Source organism: Brassica rapa, chromosome A09, assembly GCF_000309985.2.
Source record: "Brassica rapa cultivar Chiifu-401-42 chromosome A09, CAAS_Brap_v3.01, whole genome shotgun sequence".
NCBI lineage: Eukaryota > Viridiplantae > Streptophyta > Magnoliopsida > Brassicales > Brassicaceae > Brassica > Brassica rapa.
This window is the reverse complement of record NC_024803.2, coordinates 36,154,495-36,173,386: the sequence shown is the minus strand read 5'-3', so window position 1 is coordinate 36,173,386 and position 18,892 is coordinate 36,154,495. Positions and strand designations below refer to the sequence as shown.

The window sequence follows — 18,892 nt, the reverse complement described above, 5'->3', positions numbered from 1 at the left end:
TAGAGAAATCTTATGTGTTTGCAAATTACAACTAAATTCTCATAGCATTTGCAGAGCTTTGAAGGTTTTAGGCCTGTTCATGACTCTTCATCCTATTCCTAATGCATCTTTCTGATTCCAAGTTATTAGCTTATGTGCCTTCAAAATCATGCTCTCTACTCTAATCAGTCTTAATGTTTTTGTGATAAGACATTTTTGTTGGATAAATATGGAGAATGGCAATAAAAGTAGGGAAATTAGAGCCTATAGCAACGGAAAAAACGGTAATTGGTAGAGTAGCTATTTTACCTAATACACCAATTTACTATGCATCTTTTATATAATAATACAACTATGCCCTCTAACACAACCGGTAAAACCTGTAAACAAAAAAATACTAATGTAATAATACTTACCTAACACACATACATCGTGGCCTTTGGAGAATCCTGAGTTGTTTCTTTCCCATTTTTGATCCACATAGTAACCACCAAAACCATTTTTGGAGTAGCTTTGCCTAGGAGATGCCCATCTGCAACGGCTCGCTTGGCTACTGACGGAAAGCTTTGCGCATCTGAAATTTATGGAGTCGCCGACAACGTAAATGGCACCGCCGCAAGGTTCGTCAACACTTCCTTCAATCGCCTTAATCTCTTCGGTTTACGAAGCGGTTACATGTACTATTCCCATGGATGTCGTCAGTTACACATATCTTTTTTGCTGTGAATGTTCTTGAATTGATCGGAGAAGATGAACAGTTTTTGTAACATTGTATTCTATACTATTTTATGCGTATGGAATAGAAATGTAAAACAATATGTATTATGAATGTTTTATTCATGTTATGTAATGTGAAATAGTATGTTACTATACTTGTTTGTCATGTATCGTTCCATTTGATGATTAATAAAGAAAGTGTTATTTTGTTCACCAATATGTATTATACTATGTATTTTATTCCATTCTATTTGGGTTTAGGATTTATACTTGGGTTTAGGGTTTAGTGATTAAGTTTTAGGGTTTAATATTTGAAAAGTATGGTTGAGGTTTGATAGTGCCCCTATCGTGTATCGTTTCATTTGATGATTAATAAAGAAAGTGCTATTTTGTTCACCAATATGTACTAAACTAGGTATTTTGTTCTATTCCATTTGGGTTTAGGGTTTATATTTGGATTTAGGGTTTATATTTATGTAAGAGTTTAGTGATTAGAGTTTAAAGTTTAGTATTTATAAGGTGAGAAAGTATGGTTAGGGTCAACATTAATTTTTTCTTTGCAATTATAGATATTCCATAAATTCACTAATATGTGCTATGTTATTTTCTTTGTTCCATTTTATATGGATTTTTGGTTTATATTTGAGTTTATGGTTTATATTTGGATTTATGGTTTACTGATTAGAATTTAGGATTTAGTATTTAAGGGTCGTGGTAAGATTGGTATTTGGATATAATTAGTATTTAGGGGTTGTAGCTGGGGTTGTAATCATATACTACTTCGATGATGTAGAATAGAATTATCGGTGCATATGTATGTGGTTAATAAATGTATACGTGGATGACTCCACCAAAAGAAAGACATCATCTACTCTCTCTCACTTGTAACTGGAAACCTTTTAAGCTATGGGGCAAAACCGGATAAAATGGGACATAAATATCTGACATTTAATTATGTCAAAATCATTGTTACTTACTTAATTTACCTCCCAAATATGGCTATTACACAAATAAACCCATAAAAGTATAGACTCTCTTTTTATAGAAGTTTATAGACTCTTGACTAAGTCATTAACAAGTTTTTTTTCTTTTGATGTTCTGACTTCAACACCAATTATCTCTTTTTGGGCTATAGTAATTGGGTTTCTCTGAGCTTCTAGCTTTCTCACTAATTGGTTCTTTAGATTTTTATCATGGGGTTTATTATAGTTGTAAAAACTCTTGCTACAGTTCAATATAATGCACCAAATTTTAGCCAAAAAAATAGAAGTTGGAAAACCTTGGATTCTTGACTACAAGATGCATTGAAGTAAGAATGTACTTGGCACCAAGTTGGGACTGTTGGCTGTTGGAGGCCTAACCAACTTTCATTTTTCACTGCTGTAATCAAAGAGTAATATCAGTAATGCACAAAGTTTCTCAGTCTTTAAAGCGGTGAGTTGTTCACGCCATGTGCTCTTAACTTCTTCTCAGAAAATAATAATAATTCTTATGTTTCCTGCAATCATAATGGATTGAAATGATCATGAATCATCAGAGAGCATTTCTTGTTATGACTCATATTAGATTATAAATATTGCATAACTACTTGATTGGTTTGCGGTAACATCAGTTTCTCCTAACATTCGTTTTCTTAATTAGCTCGCTCCGTTCGTAGTAATGTTATAATGTAGTGGCAACGTAATGGAATGGTTAACATGTTCTCCATTCGTGCTTCTTGATTGTGTCAATTGTTGTCCGTAGTGGCCAATTTACTTATAATACTAACAAAACAACAGATCATGAAAGATCTTTGTTGATGGATATTAATAGTGGGGAGGGGGTTTTGTTTCTCGGCAAATGCAATCTTAATATCATAAATCATAATTATAATATTTACAGATGAATAAAAATTTAGATTATTGTTACTATATTTGTGTGGTAACAAGACCTAATACTATTTTTTTGTTTTTTCAATAAGACTTGCTAATTGGGAGAAACTGGGTCAACCATGGTTGGCAACTGGCAAGCCAGTGGACACGGGACAGCAATGAATCCCTCCATTAATATATTAAATGCATTTCCTGACTATGGAGCTACCCTTTTCATATATTAATAAATTCACCCTCACATTATACCATATCATTCTATATATTATGTATGTTAATTGACCACCTTTCTAAATTCTCTCGAGATCTTAAAAAAAAAAAGAATTGTTTATGAAGTATGATTGTTCTCAGGTCTAAAGATATCTGTATAGATCTATTCTTTTTATATGGATTCTCTAAAGACGCCAGATTTGAGATCAACGTGTTTTTTATTTGTCAACTTAACCTGAATTCATACAGAAAGACTAGATTTAAATTTGGGATTATACCGGAACTGTATCCCAAAACTTAACCAATAGATTATGTCTGTCAACCATGTTTTGTTGCCTTCTCACTTGTTTAATTGTTGCAAGTAGTCAAAAAATTATATGCATATACAGTATTTTGTTGAGGAGAATGTGCAATAATTTTGAAATGTTGTAAGAATCGTAAAAGACAGGATGAAACTGGAAGATGATGAAAGAGATAGAGAAGGTGGTACACGAAGGCAAGGCAGCGCAGCCTCATAAAGTGAGGATTCAATTAAAACATAGCAAGTTGGGTACATGTGTTATAGTGCATCCACGCACCTTCAAAGCAATAATCCATATAATTTACTAAAGGTTAATGATATAATAATCTCTCTGATCTATCGATCAGACATCAGAATAGTTTATTTTTACTTATTTTTCAACTCCTAGAATTTGAATACACAGTTTGGTTTATATCTGCGAACAAATACGAATGTGTAACTGGTTGAGTACCGACATGGCGATATCTGATAGCTTCTAAGTTTTAGTTATAACATGGTTGGTATTTGCAATTTGTGTATATAAGAAAATGATTGGTATTTGTGTAATTTGATGAGCTTGAAAGAAATAACTATAGCTTGAAGATACACGTACCATGTCAAGAAAACAGTTTTGTATGAAGGTTTCCTCTTATTACGTTCTTAGGTCAATGACCTCTGTTATATACATCGATAGTTTCCAAAACAGAGCATATCGTAATGTTAACATATTTGATACGCTTTACATATTTATCAGTAAGTGAATATATTCCTAAGATATGAATATATCCTTAACATACCATTTGCATGCATATAAAGAAAACAAAGGTGTAGTAAAACATCAGCCAACGTGATGAGAATTGGAGTATCATTGAAAGATCAACACAATTCCCAGAGTGTAATGTATTTACGATCGGGTTGTTCTTGAAAATAGCACGTCTATTTTGTCGATTTAGTGTATTAAAAAAAAAGAATAGCATTCATCATTGCATAATATTTATAGAAAAAAACTTGCTACAACAATACCTAATATTCGGCTGATTTATCGGGTCGGATCTTGAATATCGGCATTTCTTTAAATTCAACAAATTTTGTAACCAATTTATTTAAGAACTAAACAATTTGGGTTTCTTTTTTTTTACCATAGATAGATGATAAAAAAATTAGCCTAAACAATATTTATAAAATTTATAGATATATAAAAAATTAATGATCTTACGATTAGATATTTAAATTTTTTTAAAAATTGTAGAAATTTTTGAAAGTTTTAATAATATAAATTGTATAATTATACAAAATAATAATATTTCAAAATTTGGAATGTTATATATGAATATATTTATTTTATAGATGATGTATGAGTTATTACCATATTTTAAAAAAAAATTACCAAAAATAAATATCAATATATGAATTATTACCATATTCTAATAAGTTTGCCAAAAATATAAATTAATATTAAATGAAATTATTTATGTCATATTTTTTTGAAAACCATGTTATCAATTTTTTTAGTCATATTATATTTATTTTGTGAAATTGATTGTAAGGAAGACATATGGCAAAATCACTTCGTAAATTCGTAAATATAGTATACGGAAAGATTTAATAATACTCCACGAAAAGGGGACGTAAGCAAAGACTTTCTTTCAAGCTTGGATGGCGTCAAATAAAAAAACCGAACCACTTGATTCGAAAAGGCGGCCCGATCCGATATTTTAACCCGATAACCGGACTAAACCGGGTTTGGACATCGCATAAAACGCACACTCGCACGTTTGAGAGAGAGAGAGCGATTTAGCGTTAGCATAAAAGAAACTGAAAGAGGCATTCTTCACTCCTCTCTCTCATCTCTAGCTTCCTTCGCGCCGGCGAAGATTTCTCTCTGTTCAGAAACAGCTCCGTCTCTCGCATAAGAACGGAGAGAGTGATTTTTTAGGGGAAAAAAATGTCTAATCTCCTGAAGGATTTCGAGGTGGACGCGAAGAATCCGTCGCTGGAGGCTCGGCAGCGATGGAGATCCTCCGTATCCATCGTGAAAAACCGAGCTCGTCGTTTCCGTATGATCAGCAATCTCGAAACGCTAGCTGAGAACGATAAGAAGAGATGCCAGATCCAGGTCTGTATTGATTTTACCTCTCTGTTCTCGTGAGATTGACTCTGTAATTTTGCCTGGAAAATGTTTGGATTCCGGGAAAATGCGTGGAAAAATAGTACTTAACGTTTTCAGTAGTACACTAACTCAGATCACACGATCTGTTTGAAATGAGAAATGTTTCCATTGATGATGATGATCCATTCCATATTCTGTTATTAATTTTTTTAGAGTCAAATCGTCTTTCTTCCCTGTTTTTTTTTTCTAATTCTTCTTTCAGATTTGCAACTAAAGATCCAAAATGATCCGTTATATATTGTGAAATGATCCAAAATATGGTATCAGTATATTTAATATTTTTCAAAAAAAAAAAAATCCTAATTATCAGTCAACTAAACACAAAAAGTGACGCGTATTTTAGGGTTCGCTTAGTCTTAGAGAATATTCCTCAAGGATTATTGATTAAATGTGTAACGGATGAGTTATTATTTATTATGACTATTTATATAACCTTAGGTCATGCTTACGTGTATCCAATTAAATCAATGACTTTTTGACTTGAGCATCCAATCGTTACAAGGTTTATTTTTCTAGCTCAGTGATAACTAATAACTAATGATCCACTTACCTGATTTAATCATAATTAACATATGCTCTGTCTGTGGTGGTCTCAGTGTTCATATAGCTGTTGGTGTTTTTTGACTTGTTGTTGCAACTACCTTGGCTTTTGTAAGTTTCGAAGAAATTTCGTGGAGGAGAATGACATTTTCATCTTTATTTGTCCACTTGCCTGAATTTAAATAAAGAAAACAGTTCTTTGGTCATTTTTTCTTTTTCTGTTTAAATCGAAACACTGACAGTTCTGTAAACAATTGAGCAAAATAGTAGGCTGTTTGACTATAATGACGTATGAAAATAAATTGAATCTTGGAGTAATATCATATATTAATGAGTTTTAGCTTCAAAGAAAAATACTTTTTAATTGTGTTGGCTCCGGTTGTGTCTTGTTGGATCACTACAATAGCTGGTGTGGTTGAAAGTTTAATATTCTCTCATGCCTAAGAAAGCATAGTGCAAGCTATCAATCTTTATTACAGTTTGAATGTTTTCATATTGTTAGTTAGCATGCATATGTTGACTGCGCGGTAAATATTAATTGTGACCAGCGGTTTAGTTGTTGTAGTGTTTTCCAATCATCTCACTCTTTTCTTATTTCATTACCAGGAAAAGATACGGGTTGCCTTCTATGTTCAAAAGGCAGCTCTTCAGTTCATTGATGGTAAGATATGCAATCCTGAGTTTCAGATATGCATGATTAGCAGAATTTGGTTGGTGACTGTGTTTATGATTTTGTAATCCTTTTTTGTTCATTTTGTACTTCTTCAGCTGGTGCACGGACAGAATATAAACTCACTGATGAGGTCAAGCAAGCGGGATTCTATGTTGAAGCAGATGAACTTGCTTCTATGGTTCGCAACCATGACACAAAGAGTCTGAAGCACAGTGGCGGAGCTGAGGGAATTGCTCAGAAAGTGTCTGTTTCTGTCGCTGAAGGTGTCCGTTCTAGTGAACTACACATCAGAGAAAAAATCTATGGAGCAAATCGATATGCTGAGAAACCAGCCAGATCATTTTTTACGTTTGTCTGGGAAGCGCTTCAAGATGTTACTCTTATCATCCTTATGGTCTGCGCTGTAGTGTCGATAGGAGTGGGAGTTGCCACGGAAGGATTTCCAAAGGGAATGTATGATGGGACGGGGATCTTGCTAAGTATAATCTTGGTGGTCATGGTTACTGCTATCAGTGACTACAGGCAATCTCTGCAGTTCAGAGATTTGGATAGAGAGAAGAAAAAGATTAATATCCAAGTTACTAGAGATGGGAATAGACAAGAGGTCTCCATTGATGACTTGGTTGTTGGAGATGTGGTTCATCTATCTATTGGGGATCGAGTTCCAGCTGATGGGATTTTTATATCCGGATACAATCTTGAGATAGACGAGTCAAGTTTATCGGGAGAGAGTGAACCATCACATGTGAATAAAGAGAAGCCATTTCTGCTCTCTGGAACCAAAGTCCAAAACGGCTCTGCAAAGATGCTGGTGACCACCGTTGGTATGAGGACTGAGTGGGGAAAGTTGATGGAAACTCTAAGTGAAGGCGGGGAGGATGAGACCCCTCTGCAGGTGAAGCTAAACGGAGTTGCTACAATCATAGGTAAGATTGGTTTAGGATTTGCAGTGCTGACGTTTGTGGTGTTGTGCATAAGGTTCGTTATAGACAAAGCCACTTCTGGCAGTATCACTGAGTGGTCTTCTGAAGATGCACTGGCACTGCTTGACTACTTTGCCATTGCTGTAACCATCATAGTCGTTGCTGTACCTGAAGGCTTACCTTTGGCTGTGACCTTAAGTCTTGCATTTGCTATGAAGCAGTTGATGAGGGACAGGGCACTTGTGAGGCATCTGTCTGCTTGTGAGACGATGGGTTCTTCTACCTGCATTTGCACGGATAAGACAGGGACCTTAACCACTAATCACATGGTAGTCAACAAAGTTTGGATATGTGAAAATGTCAAGGAGAGGCAGGAAGAAACCTTCCAGTTGAACCTATCTGAACAAGTTAAGAATCTCCTTATCCAGGCCATATTTCAGAACACAGGTTCTGAAGTCGTGAAGGACAAGGAAGGTAAAACTCAGATTCTGGGATCACCTACTGAAAGGGCTATACTGGAATTTGGTTTGCTTTTGGGTGGTGACGTTGAGACGCAACGCCGAGAACATAAGATACTTAAGATCGAGCCTTTCAACTCAGACAAGAAGAAAATGTCAGTTCTTACCTCTCATTCTGGTGGCAGTGTACGCGCTTTCTGCAAAGGTGCATCTGAAATTGTCTTAAAGATGTGCGAGAAAGTTGTGGATTCAAACGGAGAGTCTGTTCCGTTATCTGAAGAGAAGATTGCGAAAATCTCTGAAGTCATAGAGGAATTTGCTTCAGAGGCTCTGAGGACTCTCTGCTTGGTTTACACAGATCTTGATCAAGCTCCAAGTGGGGATCTTCCTGATGGTGGCTATACATTGGTTGCGGTTGTTGGAATCAAGGATCCAGTTCGTCCAGGTGTCAGAGAAGCCGTTCAAACTTGTCAAAATGCTGGAATCACTGTTCGTATGGTCACTGGTGACAACTTAAGCACGGCCAAAGCTATTGCAAAGGAATGTGGAATTCTTACAGCAGGAGGTGTAGCTATAGAAGGTTCAACATTCCGTAATATGCCCCCACATGAAATGAGAGCCATTTTACCCAAAATCCAGGTTCTGATTTAGATTAGTAAAATGAATCATTCATCCTCTCATCTCTCTCTTTAGATGTTTATAGCATTTTTAGAATAATCTCTTCCCTCTAACTTCAGGTGATGGCTCGGTCTTTGCCATTGGACAAACACACACTAGTCAACAATTTGAGGAAAATTGGAGAGGTAGTTGCAGTGACTGGAGATGGAACAAATGATGCTCCTGCATTGCATGAGTCTGACATTGGACTTGCCATGGGAATAGCTGGTACAGAGGTTAGTTATAGCCTTTGGTTCTTCCCTGTTACTGATTATTTTATCATTGGCAAATCGATAACTAAGAATGCTCCATACTCAGGTTGCGAAAGAGAATGCTGATGTAATCATAATGGACGACAACTTTGCAACGATAGTGAATGTGGCGAGATGGGGACGTGCTGTGTATATCAACATCCAGAAATTCGTTCAGTTCCAGCTAACTGTTAACGTTGTTGCTCTGATCATCAACTTTGTATCTGCTTGCATTACAGGTAAGTAAAATCAGACACACACGAACACACCCAACTTCACCAATGATTGTTGCTCTGATCATAAACATTGTCTCTTGCTTTCAGGATCTGCACCACTCACCGCAGTGCAGTTGCTTTGGGTCAACATGATCATGGACACACTCGGCGCATTAGCTTTAGCAACTGAACCTCCCAACGAAGGTTTAATGAAGCGTCAACCAATCGGTAGAACCGCAAGCTTCATCACCAGAGCCATGTGGAGAAACATCATTGGTCAAAGCATCTATCAGCTAATCGTCCTCGGCATCCTTAACTTTTCTGGAAAACAAATCCTCAACCTCGAGGGTCCAGATTCAACAGCTGTTCTCAACACCATCATCTTCAACTCCTTTGTCTTTTGCCAGGTAAATAAATAACAACATTCACCACAAAAAGGTGTTCTCAATACTAAAACGCGTTTGCTGCTAAAACAGGTGTTTAACGAGGTAAACAGCCGAGAGATAGAGAAGATAAACGTGTTTAAAGGAATGTTCAACAGCTGGGTGTTTGTTGCTGTGATGACTGCAACAGTTGGATTCCAAGTGATCATTGTTGAGTTCCTTGGAGCATTTGCAAGCACTGTTCCTTTGAGCTGGCAACATTGGCTTCTCTGCATTGTGATTGGAGCCATAAGCATGATTCTAGCCGTTGGTCTTAAATGCATACCGGTTGAATCAAATAGTCATCACGATGGATATGAGCTGCTTCCTTCTGGTCCATCTGACTCCGCTTGATCCACTTCCTTGGTACGATTCCTACGTCATCTTTCTATATTTGGTTTTTCTTCTTCTTTGAATTCCATGAGATCTGATTTCAATATGTATAAAATCTAACACGTCATGCGTTACCGGGGGTTTTTGTTCTGGTTTTGAGTTTCTTTTCTTGTCTTTGTGTGTCAATAAATGTATCTTCTGCCTCGTTGTCTTGTTATCTGGATCGTTGATCGATGTCTCTTTTGGAAATCAAGATAAGAGGAAAGTGAAAACATTTTTGTTAATCCTTTGGTTACAAAAGCTCAGGATAGTATTCAGTAAAGCTCTAGAAACACCACTCGAGCAAGACATCAAAACTTTCATCACATTGTGTCTATACTGTTATGCACGCACGCATAACCTTCTTTGCTTTAAACCATGGAATAAATATTCAAGGATCAATCACACTGAGACAATCAAGATGATGCTACTTAAATGCAGCTAATCAATACCTTGTTAAATCTAACAAATGTGTGTAAAACCCAATGTCATTCCCAACTAAGACATGCAGGCTGAACAACAGTTTCATCAGGAACTGAGAGCAGGCAAGGTCAAAGTGGACACTAACATAAACCAAGATGATTGACAGATATTATCAGCCAAGTGAATATGATAACTAATAACTCAAGGGTCATAGCAATGCTCTAATAAGATTTTTATAAAACAAAGATGAAGCTGCTTAAATAACTAACCAACCCGGCTGAAACCTTCACTAACCTCATAACAGGATCTACAGAGTGATATGCATTTTTCATATTACTCAAGAGGAAAATAGCAAACCTTACTTCGAATATGGACTAAACTATGTTCTCTTCTTCTGTATTAACTGCTAGCTGCACAGTTTCTTATGACAGTATTTTGTTATTTTTCTCTCTAAAATAGCATTTCTTTATTTCTTAATAGAGATGAATTAAAATAGATTTACCCGTAAATGCTATTAGAGAGATACGTATAAAAAATGAATTGGAGATGTTCTTAATCTATAAACCAACATTAATATTTATAAATATATATACCTCTAGATCGATGTAGGTTAAAAGAGTAAAATTTATTTATTAAAATCTGTACACTTAGCTCAAAAGCTAGGAACAAGTTTACTAAAACCTCCCTGAAGTTACATCTATAAAAGCTTAAAGCATCTTCGGATTAGTCCGCATCTACATTAGAGCTACTTGGGTTGAATTCTCCATTTGTTGGAGTAACTGATGCAGAGAAGACAGGTTCAAGAGACTCGTTTACGCTCTTTGTTTGTCTCTTTACCCTTTTTGTTCTCTGAGGCTGAAGAGTATCATCTCCTTCACCATTCTCTTCTTCCTTTGCTTTCTGAGGAACTCTAGATTTCGGAGTTGGAGCAGCTTTCCTCTGCAAATCACCGCACATAGCACATGCCTTTTAGTAATAAACTCAAGCAAGAGGTTATCAAGTTAGAACCAAGACATAATCGATAAGCAGACCAACTCATAGTGCCATCATTTTCATTTGCTAGGGGATAAATCATTAGAAAGATCGAGAAGGCGAACGAAAGAATGCGAGTTTGTAGCATACATACCTTTTTGTTACTGGGTTTTGTCGTTTCCGGTTCTTGGGAAGGTTCCTGCCCGTTATCCTGTCGTTCAGTAGCATCATCCAACTCTTCCAAAGTTGCATCTCCTTCAGCATCTATTCTGATTCGTTTCATTGGCTGTTTTTTCTTCTGCCTGTCCTTTACCTGCAAGACAATTCATTTTGGGTTACCTTCTAATATAGAACTAGAATTCCGAACTACGTAGAGATAACTAGAATGCTGTCCTGTCCCCACCTGTAATGGTAGTTCTCTGAATTTCTGCTCCAGTTGTGCTGCTTCTGCATCATCCATAAGCAACGATACCACATCCGCAGTTCCAAAAACATCATCGCCCTGAACATGACCTCCTGTCATTACTAGCTGTTGAACTGTGTTTTTCTGACTTGCCCTGTGCAAAATTTTCTCTTCCACTGTCTCCTTGCAGATGAGCCGATAAACAGTAACCTATAAGAGGTTTTTTGTTTCAGGAAGTCAGAATAGATAGAATATAATCAAAATTTCATTGCCATTGGAAGATTGCCTATTCACTTCATTGTAAAATGAAATTACAAAGGAATTGGCAACCAATATGCACAGTTTCCCTTGGATATGAAAGAGATTGGAAGAAGAATAAAATCACTTACATCTTTTGTCTGACCAAGACGATGAGCTCTGTCCATAGCTTGTAAATCCAAGGTGGGATTCCAATCACTTTCATAGAAAATGACTGTGTCAGCAGCCGTCAAGTTGATACCAAGTCCTCCAGCTCTGGTGCTCAGCAAGAACACAAAAATGTCGTTCCTGCAACCATGTATAGGGTTTTACACTTGTGCCCAGCAAACCTCACTGGTTAAAAGAAAAAAGGCATGTGAAAGTTAATTCCTACCTCTGCTGAAAATCCCTAACCATATCTCGGCGATCCATGATGGTGGAGGATCCATCAAGCCTGAGGTACTTGTACTTTCTATAGTTCATGTAATCCTGCATAAAAAATTAAATCCAAAAAGTAAAGCAAAAGGCGTAGATATGGGTGTTTGTTAAGCCGTTAAACCAAATATTCATTTGTATTACCTCGAGAATATTCAGCATTTTTGTCATTTGTGCAAAGAGGAGCACCCTGTGATTTCCAGCTCGAAGCCGCTTCAATAGTATATCAAGTGTCTGCAGCTTCCCAGAGTCCTACGATCCAATTTTGTGGTAAGAAACAAAGAGCTCATAGTAAGGTCGCTAAATGTAAGGAGAAGAAACTACCGTGAGCAACTTTGCAGGGTCAAAACTTTGCATTGGAGGGCAAGAACCAAATATTCTGTGCGTCAGTTGAAGCGCAGGTTGCACAACTGGAAGTTCTGAATCAATTTCTTGGATTAAAGGATGTGGAACGCTGCTCGGCTTCCTGGGACCATTAGCTTCTGACGTTCGTGCAAATCCGATTAATAGTCTCTTAAGCCATGGTTGATGCATTTCCTCTGTAATTCTGTATGCAGAGTTTCTGTCCGAGCAATGAACGCTTATCTGAAAAACAAAAGTTCAAAAACATGGTTGAGAAGACTTAGCAAGGAAACTACCCATGTTAGTAGTTTGCAAACTCAAAGAACCATACCGGCGGAGCTCTGGCTTTGGGGATAAAAGTATACGCAGAATGTAGGAGCTTGATGCTTGAAAGTAGCCTATCCTGATGAGAGATCACTAGAGATTCAATTGAGTGACAGGTAGGCCCTGTGCCTACTCTCCCTTTCAGCAAACTCGTTTCAACTTTTGATGGCATCAACAACATTCTTGTGACAGCTCTGGTTTGAGCAGTATTCATGTTATCTCCATCAAGATCATCGTCCATGGATTCCATAAAAGAGTCTACAATTTCATCCAAGAATTGCCGTTCCCATTTCAGTATAGAGAATAATAGCCTTTCCATGACGGAACACAGAGCCAGATATCCAACTTCTGATGGTGATAAATCCATCAAGCGCGAAAAGGCAAATGCTCCACTTCCGCTAACTGCTTGATCTACGCTACTACTATCAGATGGGAGTGTTGACCTATGAATATACTCTGGTGAAAATATATTAAAATTCTTCAGAAAGGATTCTCTTGATAAGCCCTTCCCAATAGAAGAACAAAATGTTTCAGAATTTTGGAGCATTTCATTCTGTAGAAGTTTAGGTATCTGGAAGAGAATTGAAAGATAGAAACCAACGTCAGAGACTACCAAGATATTGTGGACCTTGGAACTTATATAAGGTATTGAATTTCACCTCGTATGTTATGGGATTATGACCACCAGAATAGTGTACATCCTCCAGCTCACCAAATGGAGGGGGCAAAAGGGAATTGGACATCACTCCAAAGTAGAGATACGAGCTCCCTTCATTCCTTTCGAACAACTCTGGATGGTTGCAAACCTGACATGAGAGACACAAATACATTACCATAAGCCACAGTCTTGCACATATGTATGAGAAAGCAGGACAAGACGTTAAAAGAAAGCAGGGGACCATAGAGCTTGCCTTCCTAAGTTGAATGACGATGTTCATCAAATTCAATATTTTCTTATCATTAAAATGCCCACGGTTGCTGTCAAACAACTCAGCAAGAGAAATTTTGTTCTTGATAGCCTGATAGAAAGCTTGTTGTCGAGAACTGAGCTTGCAGTGTACTGTCACTTCCGTCTTTGTAGTTAGCTCAGAAACCACATCCTTTTTGACACGTCGGAGCATGAATGGCTTTAATATTGCATGCTGTTTGGGAAAAGAAACAAAATGTGAGTAACTAGATAACCGATAAAGGTAAAAGATGCATCATTGCACAGACTAATGCTGCAAACAGAAAGTGAAATCTCACCAGTCTGTTAAGCTGGTGCTCGTTTAAAGTGCCTCCATGTTCAGCATGATTCTCGATTCTGTTAATCAATATTAGATCATGTATCATAAAAAATTTCCTAGATTGTTCACTAAAAACTTTTACACGACCATCAAACAAGAAAATAGTACATACCCTTTTGAGAACCACTCATTAAATTGTTCATGGCTGTCAAAAACCATTGGCATGATGAAGTGCAGCAAGGCCCATAACTCCGCCATGTTATTCTGAATTGGAGTTCCAGTCAGAAGCAATCGGTTCCGACAGTTGAAACTAAGAAGGGTCTTCCATCTTATACTGTCAAAGAAAAACGGAAAATGAACTTGCATAAGAGTTTAGCATTTCAAGGGATCTACAAGCTAATTCAAACAAAAGTAACATTCTCATGTACTGGGAACTCAACGTAAAAGAAAATTAAAGAGTGAAATAAGATGATCACTGCGAACACAAGGAACCATGATTCAACTGACTCGAGGGAAAAGTAAGAACCTTGTGGAACTTTTGATTGCTTGGGCCTCATCTAGCACCATATACTGCCACTTCACCCGACGAAAATACTTTTCATCGGTTACTAATAGCTGATAGCTGGTAATTAAAATATGAAAACCAGCATCCCTGAAAAAGTGGGGAGTCAACAGAGAAGCTTCAGAAAATAGCAAAGAAGATTTACTGATTGCGAAGCCTTTGAGAGAATAAGCAGAGGTCAACCACAAATCATTAGAACCTAAAAAAAATATCACAAAGCCGTTACCTTCGGTACATACGCTTGGGATTAATATTCTTTCTTAAAATTGTCCGTTCTTGTAATCCTCCCCAATACGGAAGAGTTTTCAAGTCAGGACAGAAACGACTAATCTCATCAGCCCAATTGTTAAGAACAGAAGCAGGGGCAACAACCAAAAATGGACCCCAAATGTTTTTTTCCTGTGTGAGACGATAAAAGAGTTTTAACATAGCCAAACGGCAACAGATAAAAATGACCAACAGTTCGATTTACCTCAGCCAGATGTGCCAAGAACGCCATGGCTTGAATAGTCTTACCCAAGCCCATTTCATCAGCAAGAATGCCATTCAAACCCTGGAACATATAAAAATAATAATCTTAGTATATACCCATTCCTCTATAAAGTCCACAAGAAATAATAAATGTAGATGAAGTTGAGAGAACCTGCTCATAACAATTCACTAGCCACTGAAGACCTTTCATTTGGTATTCTTTTAGAGTTCCTTTAAACATTTCTGGAGTCTGAACTGTTGATGTAACAGGCATTGTAGATCTGCAAGTAGAGAGAGTTAATTGGCTTGGCATTCTAAAATCATGAAGATAACATGAGGCAGTAACAAGAACACAAACTCACGGGTTATGTAAGTCTATATTGCCCGAGCCCGAGACTGAGACATCAATTGGTGGTCCTTCCATGTCAGAAGTTTTCTGTAGCTTCATATATTCAGTGTCAAATGCATCTGTTATTTTTCTCTGCTTAGACACTGCCTCTCGGGCAGCGTTCAGGGCATCTTCCTTCATTTTAGCATCTTCAGGATCCTCCATCTCAGAAAGTTTTGCTGCTGAAGGTTCTTGGAGAGCTTCGTCAACCAGATTTTCATCTCCTATCGGCAGGGATTCGGAAGGCATTGCATCGGTTTTGTTTTGCATGAAGTGACTGTAAAGTTCAGTCTGTTTAATAAGAAAATTGAGCCTCTGTTGCTGCCTTTGTGCCTCTCGAAGCTCCTGTTCACGTTTTAATGCCTCTGCTGCTTCTTTTTCTTGTTTTTTCCTCTCTTCTGCCTGTCAACATAGTCAATTTAATCCAAGTGTACCACTCAAACGAACTCCAGCACAAGAATGGCATAATTACATTCGAAATTAACTCTTTCTTTTTAGTATAACTTCATCCAAACTTTTGATAAAAAAAAAAAAGAATGTATCATAAACTAAATTTGGCAGCAGAACATGTAATCAGATCTAGTTAGAAGCCCGTAAGCGTACTACAGAGTATAAGGGAGAATAAAAAATGTACCATCTGCTTGTCAAACCGCTTCCAGAATAGCAGCATGTCTCTGGATATCTTTCTGGTGCGAATTGGTGCACTCCTTGGCAGTTTGAATGACCTGGCCACTTTCATTTTCACCTGCGAACTCAATATAAGAGCAAATGAGAGCTTACTCTAAGATGAAATGCAAGAGAATGACAGTTTAGAAAAGTAAAAAGAGAAGCCATATATGAGAGTGAATTTCAGTTACCTCCCGTTGGCAACCATCTGCAAATCTTTTGGCATCAATTGATTGTTTCCGATGAAAAGTAGTGAAAACTCTATGGTGTTTTGGTATATCTCTTCTGACAATGTTTATCCAAGCTTTCCTAATCTTGTCCCTTTCGGTTTTTTCAATTACTGCAGGATCATTCTTCACCTTCACCTTCTTTGGTAGACTTCGTTGAACAATCTGAACAACAATGAAAGGAAAAACATATATTGTTGACAGAGGCGGGAAGGGTAAATACAAAATTATGAAAAATTACTGTCACAGGATCCAAACCTCATATGTATCCCCCTTCTCTAGAACCTTGACGTAATGAACCTGTAAAACACCACCCTCTGATAGTATTGTCCGTGCAGTAGTTCCAGCAGCTCCTTCTGGAATGACAGAATTCATTGCATCTTCTGACACCTTGAGGCTGAAGTTAGGGCTGGAGCTTGAAGCTGACAAGGCCTTCACTCTAGCTTGAAGAGAGTCATACTGAGGCCGAGGCTCACCCATTCCATTACGGCTCCTAGATCCAGACCTTTTGTCCCTAGCCATCAGTTCAGCTAATGATCTCAGATCCAGGGCTCCTTTCAAGTAAAAATCGTCCACATGAATATCTGAAAAGCTTGGTAAGTTCAATGACGCCACGAGCTTGTCATAACTTGGAGGGATTTTGTAGACAACACCTTCCCCAATATCCAAATACGAAGGTTCATATGCTATTCTGCAAAATTCGATATATCAATCCAAGAAACTCAACACCATTAATATAAAAAAGGTATGAACAACATACTTGGGGGTAATATTGGATTCACGATAGCTTCCTCGCCTTTGAGGGATCGGATCAGCTGCAAAATTCGACGAGGTATCCACGTCATAGAATCTCCTATGGTGATCGTTCCTACCTCTGTTAATGCCCACATTGCTCTTACGCACGGGAACACCCATCAGAGGAGTGTGATTCCCTCGAGACTCCTTGGACCTATTTTTGAATCTCTGCATATGCTCCCCAAGCATTGCTCTGTAATGCTCCTCAGTAACATGTTGACTGTAGTGATCATCACCATCCTCTACATCATCATCAGCTTCTATCCACCGCTTTCTCTTCTTAGTACCAGAACTCATCCCCCGTTTAACGCCGTTGCCATAGTTTGCAATTAACCCACCTTTGATCATCACCAAACATACACAGATCACTCAAAGTACCACAGCTTGTACCAAATAAAGTTAGTACCTTGATTGCCTCTAGTTTCATCCTGGCTACTGCTCCCATAGTAATCAGACTCATCTTCATGCCTCGGAATCCTAAAGTTCATCAACGGCTGCAAGATTCAAACTTTTTTAAGCCAAAATTTCACAATCCCTAAAACTACATTCTCATCAGTGTCACATGATCATCATCCCAACATGTACAATCACACATCATATAGTGTTGAGCAGAAAGAAACAAACTTTGAGACCGTACAGACCTCGAGATCGAAGAGATTGGCGTAACGCGAGTCCCTGAACTGCCTTCTCGAAGGATCCATGAGAGAGAGGAAGTGAAAGAAACTTCGTCAAATTTTTACGGAGAGTGAAAGCCCTTTAAAAGCTGCGAAACATTCGCCACGAGAGAGATAATGAGAAGAGTTCGTCTCGAGGAAGAAGAACCCTAATCTCAGCATGATAGAGAAGAAAGGTAAAAGACGAGATGCGCAAGATAGTAAAGTACTAAAGTACGCCATTCCATGAAAGCTTCTTACCGTGCGCCCACCTCCACAAAAATCATTTAATTTCCTTATTTTCTTTTATTGCAAAAACCCCTTCCGATACCGGCCGGTTTGATAACGACGGAGACGATAAAGATCCATCGCGCGAAACGGTGCCGTTTTAATAAAAATAATTTATTTTTGCGTAGATAAGAATATAATAGCAGTATACGTGGCAAATAAGAATATATAATAAGTATATGGGTAAATATATAAATAGTGAAGTGTTACCAAACTGAACTGAAATAAAGAAAGTGGTATTACCGAATATACTGAATCGATGCTAATTTTTGTAATATATAAATATAGTTTGGTATATAAACCGATCAAACCGAATAAAACGATTAATTAAAATATAGTAGTATAATTATATGTAAATTATATACATACATTTATTTTACTGATATGATCTTTATATTTAAGATATTGATTTTAGTAATTTAATATTTTGTTTTAAGTTAAAAATTTATTTTTATCAAATTAACAAAACATAATTTTTACTTTTTAATTGAAAAATATGTGCAGTAATATTATTTAATAATATTATGGATTACTATTTTCTTATTTTTATTCTATAAAAATTATTATTATTATTATTAATTTAATATGTTTACTAATTATTTTAAATAGTAAAAAAATGATAAAAATAGTTTATTTAAACACTTCAATATCTTAATGTTTTATTTTATTACTCAAAATATTATAAAAGACAAGTATATTTATGTTTTTTGGTATAAAATCGAATAAATCGAAAACCAGTTGTATA

At 37.0% G+C, this 18,892-nt stretch overlaps 2 protein-coding genes across 2 annotated transcripts; one reads left to right on the top strand and one right to left on the bottom strand.

The window, feature by feature from the left end:
• The first annotated feature begins 4,826 nt into the window (after positions 1 to 4,826).
• On the top strand, positions 4,827 to 9,980 carry LOC103841639 (putative calcium-transporting ATPase 11, plasma membrane-type). The gene is made up of 7 exons (XM_009118188.3): positions 4,827 to 5,170; positions 6,371 to 6,425; positions 6,533 to 8,457; positions 8,556 to 8,711; positions 8,794 to 8,965; positions 9,050 to 9,348; positions 9,418 to 9,980. Exons 1-7 carry the CDS (start codon positions 5,000 to 5,002, stop codon positions 9,715 to 9,717), a joined length of 3,078 nt encoding a protein of 1,025 aa, XP_009116436.2. The 5' UTR covers positions 4,827 to 4,999; the 3' UTR covers positions 9,718 to 9,980.
• A 752-nt stretch (positions 9,981 to 10,732) lies between these two features.
• On the bottom strand, positions 10,733 to 18,097 carry LOC103841637 (chromatin-remodeling ATPase INO80). The gene is made up of 23 exons (XM_009118186.3): positions 17,848 to 18,097; positions 17,613 to 17,700; positions 17,172 to 17,544; positions 16,670 to 17,102; positions 16,376 to 16,576; positions 16,153 to 16,263; positions 15,493 to 15,920; positions 15,303 to 15,411; positions 15,132 to 15,212; positions 14,886 to 15,058; positions 14,624 to 14,749; positions 14,270 to 14,431; positions 14,117 to 14,174; positions 13,783 to 14,013; positions 13,531 to 13,677; positions 12,879 to 13,442; positions 12,530 to 12,790; positions 12,350 to 12,457; positions 12,165 to 12,259; positions 11,923 to 12,079; positions 11,534 to 11,743; positions 11,285 to 11,443; positions 10,733 to 11,097 (listed from the first exon to the last, which is right to left on the bottom strand). Exons 1-23 carry the CDS (start codon positions 17,905 to 17,907, stop codon positions 10,882 to 10,884), a joined length of 4,551 nt encoding a protein of 1,516 aa, XP_009116434.3. The 5' UTR covers positions 17,908 to 18,097; the 3' UTR covers positions 10,733 to 10,881.
• Positions 18,098 to 18,892: the final 795 nt, after the last annotated feature.

What these genes read in the sequence shown, in the direction of transcription:
- LOC103841639 (XM_009118188.3), top strand. Translation starts at nt 5,000, where the DNA reads ATGTCTAATCTCCTGAAGGATTTCGAGGTGGACGCGAAGAATCCGTCG. An exon ending in AGAAGAGATGCCAGATCCAG is followed by an intron (nt 5,171 to 6,370) that starts GTCTGTATTGAT and finishes TTTCATTACCAG; the next exon opens with GAAAAGATACGGGTTGCCTT. An exon ending in TGTATCTGCTTGCATTACAG is followed by an intron (nt 8,966 to 9,049) that starts GTAAGTAAAATC and finishes TCTTGCTTTCAG; the next exon opens with GATCTGCACCACTCACCGCA.
- LOC103841637 (XM_009118186.3), bottom strand. Translation starts at nt 17,907, where the DNA reads ATGGATCCTTCGAGAAGGCAGTTCAGGGACTCGCGTTACGCCAATCTC. An exon ending in AATATAGACTTACATAACCC is followed by an intron (nt 15,412 to 15,492) that starts GTGAGTTTGTGT and finishes CTCTACTTGCAG; the next exon opens with ATCTACAATGCCTGTTACAT. An exon ending in TAGTGAATTGTTATGAGCAG is followed by an intron (nt 15,213 to 15,302) that starts GTTCTCTCAACT and finishes TATATGTTCCAG; the next exon opens with GGTTTGAATGGCATTCTTGC.